The following is an 18,329-nucleotide window of genomic DNA, read 5'->3' as shown; positions in this document are numbered from 1 at the left end:
GCGGTGGATCGGTTAACCATGAGGTTACCACCGTTTTGGGCAGAAGATGCGGAAGTTTGGTTCGCCCAGGTCGAGGCGCAGTTCGCCGTTTGGGGCGTAAAAGCGGATTCAACGAAATATTTCCAGGTTATCAGAGAGCTAGATCCCAAAACGGCTCGAGAAGTACGGGATATCATAACGAAGCCCCCAGAAACAGATAAATACGAAAAGTTGAAAAAACAATTGATCGACCGACTGTCAACGTCGCAAGAAAACAAAAGACGTCAGTTGCTGCAATTTGAAGAACTTGGAGACAGGAAACCAAGCCGATTCCTTCGTCACCTTCGAGGATTAGCTGGCGATAGTGTCACTGACGATTTTCTCCGAAGTTTGTGGTCCACTCGCTTACCTACTCAAGTGCAAGCGATCATCGCGTCTCAGAAGACGGCTTCTTTAGACGACATCGCGATCCTTGCAGACCAAATCATCGACGTGACACCTTGTTCTTCTTTTAAGCAGGTTGCAAGCATGACTTCGTTCGAAGACATGTTTAAGAAGATGGAGCAATCTATAACGGCGCGCATCCAGAGCGAAATGACGCAACAAATTGCTCAGCTAAGCACCGGTAACAGCAGCGGTCAGCGACGTTCGCGTTTTAACAGCAGCAGGTCACGCAGCCGCAGCAGATCTAAGTCACACGGTCGGTATCGAGCTGTCAAATCAGGTATGTGCTGGTATCATAGTCACTTTAATACCAACGCACGGAATTGCATTCCGCCGTGCAACTTTAACGCGGAAAACTAGCAAGACAGTCTACCGTGGCGGCTGCCGACTGTCCTCCTACTACAACCTGCCGCCTATTTATCACGGACAGAGTAACTAAAATTCAATACCTTATTGATACCGGATCTGACCTTTGCGTTCTGCCACGCAATTTTATGCCTAATTGCAAGTCGCCTGACAACTACTCGCTTACTGCCGCTAATGGTTCGCTCATACATACATACGGCATAATCAAGCAAAAGTTAGACATAGGATTACGCAGAGACTTTATTTGGAACTTTGTCGTAGCAAACGTAAACAAACCTATACTTGGCGCTGATTTTCTGGCACATTATGGTATTCTTATCGATTGCAGAAATAGAAGACTACTTATTGACAGTTTAACAACTTTGTCGACTACGGGACAGCTTAAGCACTGCAACCAACCCAGCGTTAAGGCAATTTCGGGTGACAGTGAGTACCACCGCTTGCTAGCAGAGTATCCCAGCTTAACGAAACCATCTGGACTGCCGCGAGAGGTAAAGCATTCCACTGTTCACTACATCCGAACTACTCCAGGTCCTCCTACCTTCTGTAGACCACGCCGCTTAGCTCCAGATCGCCTGAAGATTGCTAAGGAGCAGTTTGAAGAGATGCTTCGCGACGGGGTAGCACAACCGTCTGATTCACCGTGGGCATCAGCGCTACATATGGTGCCAAAGAAAGGCAATGGTTGGCGGCCGTGCGGGGATTACCGCGCGCTAAACGCACGCACTATCCCTGACAGATACCCTGTCCGCCACATAGAGGACTACGCACATCGACTCGCTGGTAGTAAAATATTTTCAAAAATAGATTTAGTTAAAGCTTACAACCAAATTCCCGTATACAAAGATGATATCTGCAAAACTTCAATTACGACTCCATTTGGATTGTTTTCCTTCCCATTCATGCCATTTGGACTCCGAAACGCTGCCCAAACCTTTCAACGGTTCCTGGATGAGGTGCTCAGAGATCTGGACTTCGTGTACTCCTACATCGATGACGTGCTCATCTATTCTAAAGATGCCAAGCAGCACTTAGATCATCTACGGCAAGTGTTCGATAGGTTCCATGAGTACGGTATGCTTATCAATGAATCCAAATGTTCTTTTGGTCAGAAAGAAGTCACATTCCTAGGATTTACTGTATCTGAAGAAGGCACGCGTCCCATCGACGAGAAGGTAAAGGTTATGCAGGAATTTCCTCCCCCAAAGATCGTCGGTGGCTTACGCAGGTTTCTCGGCATGCTGAACTTTTATAGAAGATTCGTTCCTCACGCTGCCGAACACCAAGCCCCTTTTCACGACATGCTAACTGGACCTAAACTGAAAAGTTCGTCTCCACTAACTTGGACAGATCAACAGTTAGAGGCATTTCAGAACTGTAAGTCTAGTCTTGCGAACTCTACATTACTGGCTCATCCCATTATGGACGCAGAACTCGCTCTAGTTACTGATGCTTCAAACACGGCCTTGGCCGGCGTTTTACAACAGTTGGTGCAAGGACAGTGGCAACCACTTGCTTTCTTCTCAAAGAAGATGACACGGCAACAGACGCAATACAGCGCGTATGATCGGGAGTTGCTCGCTATATATGAAAGTGTCAAACATTTCCGCTACATGGTTGAAGGCAGACATTTCGTCATTTATACAGATCATAAACCTATCACCTTCGCCTTTCAGCAAAAAGACAGGAAATGTTCCCCGAGACAATTCAATTACCTTGATTTCATTTCGCAGTTCACAAGCGACATCAGACACATTTCCGGGAAAGACAACATCACCGCTGACACGCTCTCCCGTATCGAGACCATTGCCGTGCCACCAGACTTCGAAGCCATCGCGCAAGCTCAGCAGGAAGACCCAGAACTACAAGAACTTCTTGCCAATCGATCTTCGTCACTGAAGCTTGAGAAAGTACCCGTACCAGGTACCAATGTTTATTTATATTGTGACACGTCTCAAGCAAAGCCACGTCCGTTTATCGTCAAGCAGCATCGCCAGAAGATATTTAACACCATCCATGGCATAAGTCATCCAGGTATGAGATCCACAATCAAACTTGTTACTCAGAGATTCGTGTGGCCATCTGTACGCAAAGATTGCGGTACCTGGGTACGTGCATGCGAATCGTGTCAACGTGCTAAAGTGCAACGTCATACCTCCTCTCCTCTTGAAAATTTCAAATTACCAGAAGAAAGGTTTAGTCATGTCCACATTGATCTGGTCGGCCCATTGCCACCTTCATCAGGATTCCGTTACCTTTTCACAGCCATTGACAGGTACACATGGTGGCCCGAGGCAAAGCCACTGTCTGATATCACGGCTGAAACGGTAGCCCATGCATTCTACGATACTTGGATATCGCGTTTTGGTTGTCCTCAAACCGTAACTACTGACCAAGGACGTCAATTTACCTCACGCATGTTTAAGGTCTTGGCAGAGCTTTGTGGTGCACAGCTGCGTCACACGACGGCTTACCATCCTCAAGCCAATTCGATGGTAGAGCGTCTTCACCGCTCCCTGAAAGCCGCCATCATGGCCCACAACAGCACGAGGTGGACTGAGGTGTTGCCGATCGTCCTACTCGGCATAAGAAGTGCGTGGAAGGAAGACATCAAATGCTCAGCTGCAGAAATGGTGTATGGTGAGCCTTTACGCATCCCGGGTGAGTTCTTTCATTCTCATACCTCAAACACCCTGCAGCCTGATGATTTTGTCACTCAGTTGAAACGCCAGATGTCACACCTCAGACCTGTCCCCGCATCAAGGCACGGAAACAAGTCAGTCTTTGTTCACAAGGACCTAAGTTCATGCAGCCATGTTTTCCTTAGACAGGATGCACTGCGTGGATCACTAGAACCGCCATACACAGGCCCATATCGCGTTCTAAAGAGAACGGACAAGACCGTCACACTGGACTTACTACGAGGACCAGTGACAGTCTCCATTGACCGCGTCAAACCAGCTTACATGCAGAGCGACACAGCTTCACCTACAGGCATAAGTGCTAGGCCTGCTTATATCAATATACTACTGAAATTCATTACCTTCTTATACTATTTTAGTGCTATATTCCAATTACAGTTCTGATATATTTTAAGTAATTTGTTAATTATTATGATGTTAATATTATTAACTGATTAAGCCAAGCATGTGCGCAACAAAAAAAAACAGTAAATTGAATATGGTAGAAATTGTAGTAACTTTGAATATTAATTGGTATCCCCAACTTGGTGACGATTAGGGTGACTATGATGTCGGTACGATTTGGATCGGTCTTACAAAATTGTTATTTCATACTTAATGTAAAAATAACTTTACCTAAATAGTATACTAATAAATAAATAAAGATATACTTGTGGCGCACCGCAATGCTGGCTGCCCACAAACCGTCTACGTCAACGAGACAACGAGTCAATGTCATACACAACTAAATTTTCCTTCGTACGATACGGAAGCTAAAATCTTATTTGCAAATCAATTGTAAATTAATCATTGTAAATATTCTCTCATTATATGTAAATATTCATCCTCTCTATCTCCGCGTATTATTTCATAGAAATAGTGCTCTAGATAAGAACACTAAATACTTATTTCGGCATGTTTAATTATTCGGTTCACGTAATGAGAGCTACATAATTGCCAAAAATTAAATCCGAAGTCCTTGGACATTACAGACTCATATTTATACATAATATTTAATTACTGGAACGTTAATTCTAACTATTTATATATATGTAATCGATTCTATATAGGTTGGGCCGACATTTCCGTCAGTATACAAAAGCGGCAAATTTGAAAATGTTGTTCCAATTACAGATCTACGACGACGCTTACCCTTAAAGAATAGCTAAAGTATGCAAAAGGGAAGTCATCACGTATATGAACACACCATGAGTATGATATTGATAGTGATCGGTATTTTGTTAAATCATGAATTATGAAGAGCATAAATAGTGTAGAATGCCGGTTTACACAGTTAAATGTAAGTTTTTATTTCGTCGTGTGCTAATATTTTATCATTTTAGTCAATAATCAAGATAATTTCGTGTAAAAACATAAATTGTTACGCTACGCTAGGGCTTGACAAAATGACTAGTATCGATAACCAGTGGGCATAGTAATAATATAAATTTATTTGCGTTGCAAGTGTTGAAAGTAGGAATTAAATTCGCAACGAGTGGTGATAAATTAAAACACGACCGAAGGCAGCGTTTTTAATCAATACGATTTGCGAATTACCAAGTACAACTACAACGTTTTACCCGACCCTGGATATCTGTCTCGCTCTCTCTTATAGCTGTCTTTGATAGAAATAAATAGAAATAGAAAATATTTATTTGGCGTACAAAAACATACCTACATTACGGTAAGTACAACATAAAGTTCACAATACAGTAAACATACACCAAATAGGATGCCGCTCAGCATAAGCAGTGTCTGTAAGACACTACGCTGGTTTTCACCCAATACGTACGATGGACGTACGGTGGACCACCTTCCTCACAATCAAGCATGATCGCATTGATCGCGATCCAATACGCCCATCCCATCTGTAACAGCTTTTATAACGACTAAAAGCTTTATAACGACTAAATGAAGTAAGGTTGTGTGAAGCGTTTTACAGAAGAGAAAAAAACTATATCCATCTCTTTTCTGGGGCAATTATACTAGCATAGGGAAAATACAGTATGATTCTCTGTGATTATGCACGAATGAGAAAAGATCTCGGCCAAACTATACGTTCCATCTTATGCTAATATCCCACATTCATATGACTTATGGTCACCCTAATTAGAAAGAGATGGAGGGCTCAGGTTTGACCTCTCATGTGGACACACTTTTTGGCCAGTGTACACTATCCAGTTTACTCTCTACGTCCGTGATCTAAACGTTCTAAAGTGTGTACAGCCATATCCGTCAGTAGAAAAAAGGCGCGACATTCATATTTTCTATGGAAGATGAACCCCTCTTGCCTACATTTTTTTTAAATTGTCACCTTTTTCTACTGACAATCTGGCTACTATACCAGAGTATAATTAATCATCAATTTGGAGAGGCTTTAGCATATGACAACACTGTAGCGAGTTTGAGCCATTGTGAGTTATCCAAGCTAATCAAAATATCGCTACAGTTTCTATCTTAAGCCGCGTATACACATTATTACAGAGATAGTAATTGGATAGTAACCCCTACTTGCATCAAAGTTTACAAAGTTATTTTATTTGTAATACAGCAACATATTTATCGCATTTAATTACGAATTCGTTATTAATAAAACAAAAACCATAATTTCGTTTTCGTTAAAAACGTTATTGCTCCTGGCCACTTTCTACGATACGTGGCATAAGCACGAATAACTTCCACGTTCGCCGCCATTTTGACATCCAGCGGATTTCTGAGATTTCATTTTAAGTATAGCGTTTTTTTCTCGTTAGTGAAGGTATTTTGGTGTGGAAATGTAAGTACTTCTTAGTTTTGACCTGTATAAGTGTTTCAAAAATCAATTTATAATCAGTGAACAGTAATAGTGATTTTGTGACGACGCTACAACCCGAGGGTGGTGACCGCAGCTCCTACAACGGTGTTGGCTAGTCAATCATTGTTGGAAGTTTAAGGGCTGACGCTCTCCCGAAGGTCATTTTCAATAAAACGCAATATGTTTTTTTTGTTATAGTTTTCAGTAGAGGAAAACAATGTGTTTTATCATAGAATTAGTCCGTATTTCTATGTGGGATTCCAGCAACTTGCCATGTCATTATCATTGATTAACGTGTAGACTTATGGAAGGATGACTCACAGAGGTTCACTTTTTACTCATTAATACTTTCTCTTACAGAAAACATACAAGGCTGAAAAATGGGGAATATGTTTGCAAATTTATTTAAAGGCCTATTTGGCAAAAAGGAAATGAGAATATTGATGGTCGGTCTCGACGCCGCTGGTAAAACCACAATCCTGTACAAACTGAAATTAGGCGAAATTGTTACAACAATCCCAACTATTGGTGAGTATGTATACAATAGTTATAAACAATTTGCTTCTTCAACATATGTTGACTGATAACCTCAATTAGTTTCTTGCATTAGTTATTAGAAATTAGCTTCATATTTTGTGTTTTTCTTAGGTATGTTAAATATTAATATGCTAATAATCACATGCATGTGAACCAGGATGTGTAGATGTAATTAACCTACTTAATGGACATATAACTTGTGACAGCTATTTAGGTTTGGATCAGTTAGTTTTATGTTCAAATGTTGCAATGTGTTATTAACAATGCTGGATAGCTGCTGTGTTTCTGACATACTAATTATGAGTATAATTACTAACTAGATTTCTTCAAGAAATATCACAAGTGAAATTGCCACATAGGTAGTTAGTAATAAAATTATTGCCACATAGTTCCAACTCAGCCCCTTATACTTGATTACTATGGTTTTGTGTCACTAAATTTTTTTGGTCATTTCACAAAGAGTCATTACATTTCACTTTTGTTTTCTCTTTTACTTTGTTATGACAGGGGGCGAAACTGATCCTTTTGGGCATTCTCAGCTCTGTTTGCCTAACCCTAAATAGCCAAAAGGGTTACTACCATACATAAGAATGGGGCAGCATGATTCATCCCTGAATCACTGTCATACTTTGGTTTTGTAGGAAGTTTCTTTTCTGTATGGTCGTACTATTACTTATTCTGTGGTTATGTATGACTTCAACTTTCATGTAATTCAGCTACAAAAACAATAGATGACTATACCTGTGCTGTGAGCAAATTAATATAAAGTTTTTAGAGTTTTTTCATAAAAACACTGAAAAGTATCCCAGTGTGACAATGTTTTGAAAATATCATCTTGACACACATTCCAAGTTGGTTATTGTACCATACTAGCAACACCCATTGTGGTATGGGGCACATGCACAAAAATTATAAATGTGTTTATTCTCAAATAAGTACTTTAACTTTTAGGTTTAAGCAATTCTTAAATAAAATTAGGAATCTGGTGGTGTCTTTAAAGAAAAACCGACCAAGTGCGAGTCAGACTCGCATTCCAAGGGTTCTGTACATTAAGTCTGACTCACGCTTGACTGGACATTTCTAATAGGTTTTCCTGTAATCTAGAGGAAAAGAACTATTTTGTGTATTTTTTTTCAAAATTTTAGACCCAGTAGTTTCGGAGATATTTTTGGAGATTTTCTTAAATAACTTCTAACTTAATTATTGTAAAATAAAAAAAAAATATTTTTAAAATTCTCAAAATGAGCACTTTCATTAAATATATAACAATATAGTTTAAAAACTTTATTTTTTAACTTTCTCATTTACCCCCCAAAGTGGCCCCCATGTTTAAAATTCATTTGTTTTACGTTACATTTCCGTCTTTGGGTCACTAATTTACCTAAGTGTACCAAATTTCAACTTAATTGGTCCAGTAGTTTCCGAGAAAATAGGCTGTGACAGACGGACAGACAGACAGACGCACGAGTGATCCTATAAGGGTTCCGTTTTTTCCTTTTCAGGTACGGAACCCTAAAAAGGTCTCCTCCAACTCTTACTAACCAAAAATTAAGGATCAAAAGCAACAATTAAATTTAAGCTACACATTCTGTTTATTACTTTTTACCAACTTTGCATTAAAAAATTTCAGGATTCAATGTGGAAACTGTAGAATACAAAAACATCAGTTTCACCGTGTGGGATGTCGGCGGCCAAGACAAAATCAGACCACTGTGGAGGCATTACTTCCAAAACACACAGGTTAGTAAAGCAAATGAAACAGTTATTTTATTCTGATTAGGGTTCATCCATTAATTACATCACGCGTTTAGGTGGGGAAGAGGTCAAGAAAATGTGACATGTTGTGACGGGGGGGAGAGGGGGAGTCACAAACTTTGTGCCGTCACTTTAACTTTTTTAAATTATTTAATCGCTGTACAGTTAAATAACAAATTTTTGGTACAACAATCATTTTTTTTGTTTAATTTTCCTTCCTTATCAGTTTTGGGTTATTTATATACATAATTACTAATATTTCTATTTTCAAAAATATGTTGATAAAATATTAATAATAGGTGTACAACCTACTTAGTTCAATTTGCCGATTTCGTAACAATGTGACGTCACAATAGGGGGGAGGGGTTTACCAAATGAGTGGAGAGGGGTCAATAAACCTAGAAATTCGTGTGATGTAATTAATGGATGACCCCTTTTTATGGAGGTAAATCATAAAACTTGTGGACTAATTTAGCTATGACACCTAGCTTATTACAGCCTAAGTGTGAGCAAACAAGATAGTATCTGTTCAGATTATTATGCCTCCTGTGCATAGTTTGGGCATAGGATATCATACTTATACTAAAAACCGGACAAGTGCGAGTCGGACTCGCCCACCGAGGGTTCCGTACTTTTTAGTATTTGTTGTTATAGCGGCAACAGAAATACATCATCTGTGAAAATTTCAACTGCCTAGCTATCACGGTTCATGAGATACAGCCTGGTGACAGACGGACGGACGGACGGACGGACAGCGGAGTCTTAGTAATAGGGTCCCGTTTTTACCCTTTGGGTACGGAACCCTAAAAATGAAATCTGTTTAAAGGCGAATAGAATTAATCTTTAGTATAAGTACAGTACAAAAATTTGTTTCTTCAATTAAGAGCGCATGAACAAATACTATATTACCCTACAGCTAATAGAGCAAAACTAATACCATACTGATTATGATAGTTTACTATTGTAAAATTAAATTAATGCATGTCACATTTGTATTTTAATATCTTGAATAAAATTGAATTGAATTGTATAAACAAGTCTTGTCTGAGCAACCATAATGAGCTAATTAATTAGTGGAAACTGTTTTGGCTTATGTAATATTTAATTGTAATAATCTATATGTGTTATTTTTCGCTGTTTGTTTCCCATTATCAATAAAAAAAAAAAAAATAAGGTGGACAGTTATTAAAGAGTGGCCAGTAATTGACGATTTACCCTACCATCCACTTTTATTTGTACAAAATAATATGTTTTTAGGGTTCCGTACCGTAGGGGTCCGCTGTTCATCTGTCTGTCTGTCTGTCTTTCACCAGGCTGTATATAATGAACCGTGATAGCTAGGCTGTTGAAATTTTCACAGATGATGTATTTCTGTTGCCGCTATAACAAATACCAAAAACATATCAAGTACGGAATCCTTCGTGCGCGAGTCCGACTCGCACTTATTACTCTCTTTCACTGTCATCATAGCTGTAACTGTTTTTGTAATGTATCAATGGAATATCCAACTTATATTAAACATGAAAATGTGGGAAAATGTATGTTACTCTTCACAGAAAGGGCCAAGTATATTTAAATGAAATTTGGCACACAGAAGAGTTTATAATCTTAAGGGGCTACCCGAGGTTTTCATCGATTTTTGAATCGTATCTCCTTTTTTTGCACTACAGATCGAGTTATAAGACAAATGGTTATCGGTTCTTCAATTTTTTATCTCTGGTTTTGTCTACCGGATTTTGAAAGAAATACAATTTTTTTATGAATTTTATAAACATTGTCTAAAAACACACTTTTTTTGTATCTAGTTTGCTGTTAAGGATCTTACATGTACGAAATCTACATATTTGGGTTCGTCTTTGACGTCTCTAAAAACATTAATTTTAAACTAATTAACACAAAAGTTATGGCCAGAAAACCACTTTTTTAGCCTAAAATTGTTCAACTTTGATGCCAAATATCTCGAAGACAATTAACTTTGAAGTAAATATGGGATACTATATTGCTTAAAACCGTTGCTGTTAATATAATAAGCTACAAAAAACATTACAAAACTAAGGGATCCAGATCGTAGGTCATTGGCGTGGGGTAGCCCCTTAAATAACACATTTCTTATTTAGAAATTCCATCCACTTTGGATGTGAAATAGGGGTTGGAAACATAGGAATGTTGTAATGCAACTGAATTCATTGGAAAATGCTAGTAAATACTAATTCAGGAAACTAGTGACCCGCCCCGGTTTTGCATTTAATAGATTATGTACCTAAACTTTCCTCAAAAATTACTCTATTTTGGTAAAAACCGCATATAGTCAGGCAGACTATTAATACTAACAGAACAAAATAATACCTATCTAAACAGTTTTGGTCCCCACAAAATTAGTGTAAAACACAATTTCAATAGAAGAAATTAATATTTCATGCTAATAGGAGGATAGAGATAGAGAAAATATCAATTTCTTCTATTGAAATTGTGTGTTTCACTAATTTTGTTGCCTTTTGCCTTAGCGCCACTTGCACCATTTTACTAACCCAGGGTTAACCGGTTAAGTCTGGAGTTGCCATGGTTACCAGTACAATTTTACACTGGTTAATGGCTTAACCGTTTAACTTCACCTTAGTGGGATGGTTTTCATCCATCCGCTTAACCTTGGGCCTTACTGGCCCAGAGTTGCAGAAGACAGAATACAGTGGAGAATGTTGGAGGAGGCCTATGCCAAGAGGCACACCGAACTGCGGGACTGCTTACAAAAAAAAAACGATAATATAATTTTAATAACCATTGTACCCAAGGATCGGAGATAAATGGCTATATAATATATAGTAGGATGGTGCAAGTGGCCCTTAGTCATATAAATACCTATGATGTAAATATGAATTGTAGGTTATTGCGCATGAGAAGTATTTCCCGGTGTTTGAAACAAAACAAGCATAGTCATTGTTATTAATCAATGGGGCATGTTAATAACTACATTTACTCTGAACAGAAGAACTTGATAACGTAGTCATAAAGAGAAAGCAAGTTTTAACAATGGTTAGGAGTTTTTAAGAAAAGAACCTTTTTGAAGTGAAAACTTCTTTAGCGGCACTGAGCACTTTTTGAGGTGGGGAAAAAATGATAAACTCGAGACAGCGTAACGCGTAACGCGCTGACGTCATGTGTGACGGACAATGTTATTCACCAAAGAACTTTAGTCATAACGTATCATAATCAGGTCAATTATTTAAAACTGGACTTTTATATTAAGCAATAAAGCTCAATGTTCTAATCTTGTACGGGCTGAAATACGAGGATCTCACAGTTACATAACTTTATATCACTCCAATATAATTCAATAAAGCTACATCTTGATGAAATCGCTGATAAAAGTAAACTAGTACTGGTGAATAAAACTCAAAATATCATGACCAAATATATTTAGATGCGAGGTCTGCAAGGTAACTTTACAATTTCTATTTGAATTTTAAACAATTAACGCTACAAATTTAAGCTCACTGGCCAGCAATTTCGGAACTAAAGTTTTTCAATAGAAAGGAGGAGGGGTCAATTATACATAGTGCTTCAGACATTTTGGACTAGTCATTGAGTTTTCACTTCTGTCGGCACTCCCGGAGTGCATCCCGTTTTTTTTTTCTTTGATAACATGTTTTTATACTTGTCTTAAAATTATGTATTAAAAATAAATAAAATAAAATTCATTTATTTCAGACAATGAAACCCCATATTCAAATGAAATAAAATAATATATAATATATATATAGTTAAAAGAAAGAAATACTATCGTTATCACTTTCACACGTATAGCGTTTTCATTAACTTTAATTCCGAAACGTTTATAATAATTATCGGGTCACGTACTTGATATGAAAATATCTGTCTTAAAGCGTGCCAAAATCATAGGTAACTGCTCAGATTTAAACGGTAAAGAGCATGGCAGGCGATGTTTTGTGTTGATGTTTTTTGGCGATGTTTTAAAGTTGCATTTTGTATCCAAAAAGATTATTATCAGACATAGAAGTTTTTGTGGCAAAATAAAGTGATTGACAAAATACAATATCGATGTTTGTTATCGATGTTACGTTAATGTTATACTTAGATATTTATTACATTTTATAAGAACATAGCTACCGCGAAATACACAACACGTTCGATATCATCTTCTCTTTTGATATATTGGTAGTTTTCTATTCTTTTGGCACTGTTTAAGTGTTAAATATATGCAATAAAGAAATTATGTACCGCTTTGTAATTGATTTGCATTATTGAAATTTTTCGGTAACTTACCTACAGTAAGTAAAAGTTAAATTAATCAACCTTTGACTTATCGATAACAGATTTATCGATGTTTCATTTTCTCAAACACTCGTTTTTGCCACAAAAACTTCTATGTCTGATTATTATTTTAACGACTTCTGTCCATGTGGAAGAATTGGCACTTGTTGCCAGTTTTGCTCCCCACTCAGTGTGCCATCTCGCCCCATGTTACGCTTACGACATATCATGATTTGAACGAATGTTCGTTGATTTCAGGGTCTCATCTTCGTAGTAGACAGTAATGATCGGGAGCGTATCGGCGAGGCCCGCGAAGAGCTCATGCGAATGTTGAGTGAAGACGAACTGCGGGATGCAGTGCTGCTGATCTTCGCTAACAAACAGGTAATTATACGAGGTGATCCAATGAAACCAGAAGGATTATAACGCGTATTCCTGATTTGGTCTAGCTTAGACATACTTTTTGAAAAATATAAAATACAGGACATTTTCTAAGCTTCGAAAATGACCTTAGTAGTAGACTAAATTATATCCCTAAAACTAGCACCTAAAACTATGTACATATCAAGCTGATAATTTACTTTCATGTACAGAAACATTATAAGTATTATAACATTTATTTGAGTAGGCAGGAATCAAACAATAGAATAAATTAAAATGTTATATTTTGATAGCTCAAATTTGCAATTATGATTTTTAATATAATAGAGATAATCTTTAGAACATTTGAACAAAAAACCGTGTCCTATTTAATAGACGCAGTGGTGAGTTTAGAAGACTTCCAAGTGATTTGTCGTGTTGATGTTTGTTAGCACTTGTTCGTTGCGTGTTGTAGGACCTGCCGAACGCGATGAACGCGGCGGAGATCACGGACAAGCTGGGGCTGCACTCGCTGCGCAACCGCAACTGGTACATCCAGGCCACGTGCGCCACGTCGGGCGACGGGCTGTACGAGGGGCTCGACTGGCTCTCCAACCAGCTCAAGAACGCCAGCCGCTAACGTGCCCCACACACACAACACTGAAAGAGACTATGGTTTAAGATATCTTAACTTTATTTGCTATAAATACGATGTATTATGTGCGGAATCATAAATGTATTACTTACTGATACGTCGTCGGCTCGCGACCGAGCTCGCATCGTGCGCGGGACGTTATCTCTCTCGCCCGCGCTGGCTGCTCGATCCCTGACGACGTTGAACAAAATATAGCGTGTAAAGTTTATGCAAAAATACAATTTTGTTTATAATTAATAATTATCAGTAAACGAGAAGATGCGACACTTTTGTGTCGCGCATCGTGATGTGGATAGGTATGTAGCTAACACGTGATAAAACGAATCACAGTATAACATGTTTTGTATGTGTACTATAATGTTGATTAAGTTGTCGTAATAAAGTATTTAAAGTTACTTCATACCTGCTGACTTTGATTCTATCGGACCGGGGAGGCGGGCGGGACTGAGGCCCGCCGGTAGCCTGTTCACATCGCTTTGACTTTTTACTATAACAATTTTTCACGTGCTCCTCTCAATTGTATGGTGGTGTCACCAGTTTTGTGCATATTCCACTTATTTGAACGACTTACTGTATGATGATAGTTTATTTTTTGGAGTTAACGAGGTAGATTAAGCTGTTATGTATTTCCATTACGATAGTTCCGATCGACGGTTGATGGCGGCCAGTCGTGAGGAGTCTGCATTTACAGTTATCTCACGGCGAACCGAGATTATTCTTGTAACTTAGGTATATGTATGTATTAGATAAACATGGTGTCATTTTGAGAAGTGTTTCTACCTACAGGGAAACAGTGCTCAGAATCTTCAGCTCTTACACAATTAATTATAACTTAGCATTTTTATAATAATTTAGAAGAAATTGTTAAAACCTAATATCCAAGGATACACTGTGGCTCGTGTGGTGAATAGTCTTTTTTTATTTTTATGATATGATATGAGAATCAAAAAATATTGAAAATGCGAAATGTGACATTCCGGTTTGTCTTATGCTGTATTATGGAATAAAATATCCTCACCAATATTTGATTTTTGCTTTGAAACACTCATTTGATGATTACTAACCATTCAAACGCTATTGCTATTGAATTACTATTTCCAGCATATAATTTTATTCATGAAATTTCTCCTCTCAAACCCAAAAGAAAATTAATAAGTAATTGAAAACTGGTGGCCTAATTACTTGTCAACCTTTACGTGTTGTCTGTGAGAGTCATTTTATATTTAGTTATTACGTGTAGGTGCAAAAACGGAATATTATAGCTGGTCAAGCAGATCTTGTCAGTAGAAAAAGGCGCGAAATTCAAATTTTCTATGAGAAGATATCCCTTCGCGCCTACATTTTTCGAATTTGCCGCCTTTTTCTACTGACAAGATCTGCTTGACCAGCTATAATTATCAATATTTATCCAGAAATTCAATTTACAATTTTTTTTCAAGAACAATATTTGGCTCAATTTGGCTAGTGATTTTATCCATTAGCGACGTTTTTTTTCACTAGAAAGTGACGACAAAGTGAAGCATGCACCTAAACAGAAAACGTCGCTGACGGATAAAATTGTTCCTCGATTGTACACCGTAATCGAAATATTAGGTCATTACCTATGAAATTGGCGTTTTGTTCGGAGAATTTCAACGAAACACGAATTTCCATACAATTAATTTTGCGGATATTTTTTTGATGGCTAATTCAAACCAAACAAAATTTTTCCAGTAATTTTTGACACCTTTAAGGTATGTTTTCAATATCTCCATTTCTTGAAAATTGGTACCATTAGAAAAATATAAGTAATTTTAATACTCGAACCGACAGCACATGAAAAGACCTATTTTCAAGGCTTAATTCTGAACACTTAACAATAAAAAATAACAATTAATTGCTGTCAAGCAGTTTGGCGAAATCATATTGTAGTTTTATTGTAATTGTGTATGTACTTTTGTAAAAAAAAAAAAAACGAGGATCAGACTTATATCTATGAACAAAAACGCCAATTTCATAGGTAAGGACCCAATAGTATCCAATAGATAACAATGAAAATATAGCTATAGTGGGATTTGCACGTCTTTGGCTGATAACTAAGTACTATGCGCTCTATACATCGGCGATAAGTATAGAGCGTGTAGCTACCCTTTGAGCTACTTTACTTTTTGTAATCAACGATTACCTATGTGCGATTTAACGCATTCACTGCCAGGGGGAGTGGCCTAGGAACAAACTTGTATGGCGGTGAACGCACATGTGCATTGGGGGCAGTGGCGGATTTGCCCTAAGGCCAAGTAGGCCCGGGTCTAAGGCGGCAAATTGTGACAAAAAATTCGCTGATGATAACAAGAAATAACTCAAAATGTAGTCAATATTATGGGTGCTGAGTAAGGGGCGGCTACAGGGCCTGGGGCCTAGGGCGGCAAAGACTGCAAATCCGCCACTGATTGGGGGCAGTGAATGTGTCAATAAGCATTGCCAAAGCTCTGTTTTTTGTATCCCGGATACTAAAATGATAGTTCGATTGGCCTATTTAAGTATTTACTATTCGATAATCTATTTGCCTAAAATGAGCAATCGGTCGTACATAATAAGGGCAAATGAACGTCATTTTAGTATCAGTTATAAACTTATAAAGTCGGCGATAACAGGATTAGTAAAGTAGGCGAGAAGGCATAGGTACAGTAAGTATGGCTGTCGTTAAAAATGCGATTCTGGAAAGCGCATCTAGCGAAAACACGAATGGATTTACAAGGATTCTATAGTAGAGCTTTAATAACAAATAAGTTTTTCGCAAAGAAATTAAAATCGGGGGGCACGGCAGTGCCCCCGCCAAGTCGAGCGCGAAGCAAACACTGCCGTACCATCCTTTACTGGAACCATTTCGCCGCATTTTCAGGTCCCTATTTGAGAACCTCTGGATAAGACCAGAACGCAGAAATTTTCGTCATCCAGTAAGCTATAATCACATACTTAAAATCCAAAATTTCAAGTCTGTAGGTCATTTAGTTCCGAAGTTAAGCGAAAGCAAAGTTTCGCATTTATGACACACACTCACTCACTTATGATCATCAGAATAGAACTAGTACTTCCCATAAACTCAGAGAGCTGAAATATGGTACAGAGTTAGGGTTTAATGGCCACATAAAGGGAAAACTATAAAAACTAGGATAATCGAAGATCTGGAGTATCTGGTGACCCTGATTAGAAAACACAAGAGCCCAACCAAACTATTGGAGATCGACATACCGCCTTTACAAAAAATATTAAAATTGGTGGGCCGCTTCATTTGATGTCAATTTCGAAGGTCTGAAGTATCTGATGAAGAACCCTCAGCTGGTCTCAGCTGTATTAAGGCTCCGTCAGACATAGGCGTTTTGCTTGGTGCAACATATGTACACACTGTTTTGGTCATCCGACACGCCTTGATGAGCCTTTGGGAAAGTAGTACCCAAGATGGAGCTGATGCTGAACCCTGGCTGTACCTAGTGGAACTCAGGCCTGGTGCAACATATGCACACACTGATTTGGTCATCCGACACGCCTTGATGAGCCTTTGGGAGAGTAGTACCCAAGATGGAGCTGATGCTGAACCCTGGCTGTACCTAGTGGAACTCAGGTTTGGTGCAACATACGCCCACGCTATTTTGGTCATCCGTCACATCTTGATGAGGTACTTGGGAGAGCAGTACCCAAGATAGAGCTGATGCTGAACCCTGGCTGTACCTAGTGGAACTCAGGTTTGGTGCAACATAGGTCCACGCTATTTTGGTCATCCGTTACATCTTGATGAGCACTTGGGAACGCAGTATCCAAGATAGAGCTGATGCTGAACCCTGGCTGTACCTACTGGAACTCAGGTTTGGTGCAACATAGGCCCACGCTATTTTGGTCATCCGTCACATCTTGATGAGCACTTGGGAGAGCAGTACCTGAAATAGAGCTGATGCTGAACGCTAGCTGTACCTAGTGGAACTCAGGTTTGGTGCAACATAGGCCAACGCTATTTTGATCATCCGTCACATCTTGATGAGCACTTGGGAGAGCAGTACCTGAAATAGAGCTGATGCTGAACGCTAGCTGTACCTAGTGGAACTCAGGTTTGGTGCAACGTAGGCCAACGCTATTTTGGTCATCCGTTACATCTTGATGAGCACTTGGGAGAGCAGTACCCAAGATAGAGCTAATGCTGAACCCTGCCTGTACCTACTGGAACTTACGTTTGGTGTAACATAGGCCAACGCTAGTTTGGTCATCCATCACATCTTGATGAGCACTTGGGAGAGCAGTACCTGAAATAGAGCTGATGCTGAACCCTGGCTGTACCTAGTGGAACTTAGGTTTGGTGCAACATAGCCCCACGCTATTTTGGTCATCCGTTACATCTTGATGACCGCCTAGTGGAACTCTGCAACAGGCACACGACGACAAGTCGGTTAACCAAAACAAAGTGTGGCTATGTTGCACCAAACCTGAGTTCCACTAGGTACAGCCAGGGTTCAGCATC

General features: G+C 38.7%; 1 protein-coding gene across 2 annotated transcripts; it reads left to right on the top strand.

The window, feature by feature from the left end:
- Nucleotides 1-6,095: 6,095 nt before the first annotated feature.
- Nucleotides 6,096-14,863, top strand: LOC134796062 (ADP-ribosylation factor 1). Of its 2 annotated transcripts, none has more exons than XM_063767994.1 (5): nt 6,096-6,246; nt 6,625-6,792; nt 8,432-8,541; nt 13,084-13,209; nt 13,661-14,863. In XM_063767994.1, exons 2-5 carry the CDS (start codon nt 6,645-6,647, stop codon nt 13,823-13,825), a joined length of 549 nt encoding a protein of 182 aa, XP_063624064.1. In that variant the 5' UTR covers nt 6,096-6,246; nt 6,625-6,644; the 3' UTR covers nt 13,826-14,863. The 2 variants fall into 2 exon arrangements, with proteins under 2 accessions (XP_063624064.1, XP_063624065.1); XM_063767995.1 differs by lacking the exon at nt 6,096-6,246 and adding an exon at nt 6,404-6,422.
- Nucleotides 14,864-18,329: the final 3,466 nt, after the last annotated feature.

The sequence above is a fragment of the Cydia splendana genome, chromosome 13 (assembly GCF_910591565.1).
Source record: "Cydia splendana chromosome 13, ilCydSple1.2, whole genome shotgun sequence".
In the NCBI taxonomy this organism is placed as follows: domain Eukaryota; kingdom Metazoa; phylum Arthropoda; class Insecta; order Lepidoptera; family Tortricidae; genus Cydia; species Cydia splendana.
The sequence above is the reverse complement of the archived record's forward strand: the minus strand, read 5'-3'. Positions and strand labels throughout refer to the sequence as shown.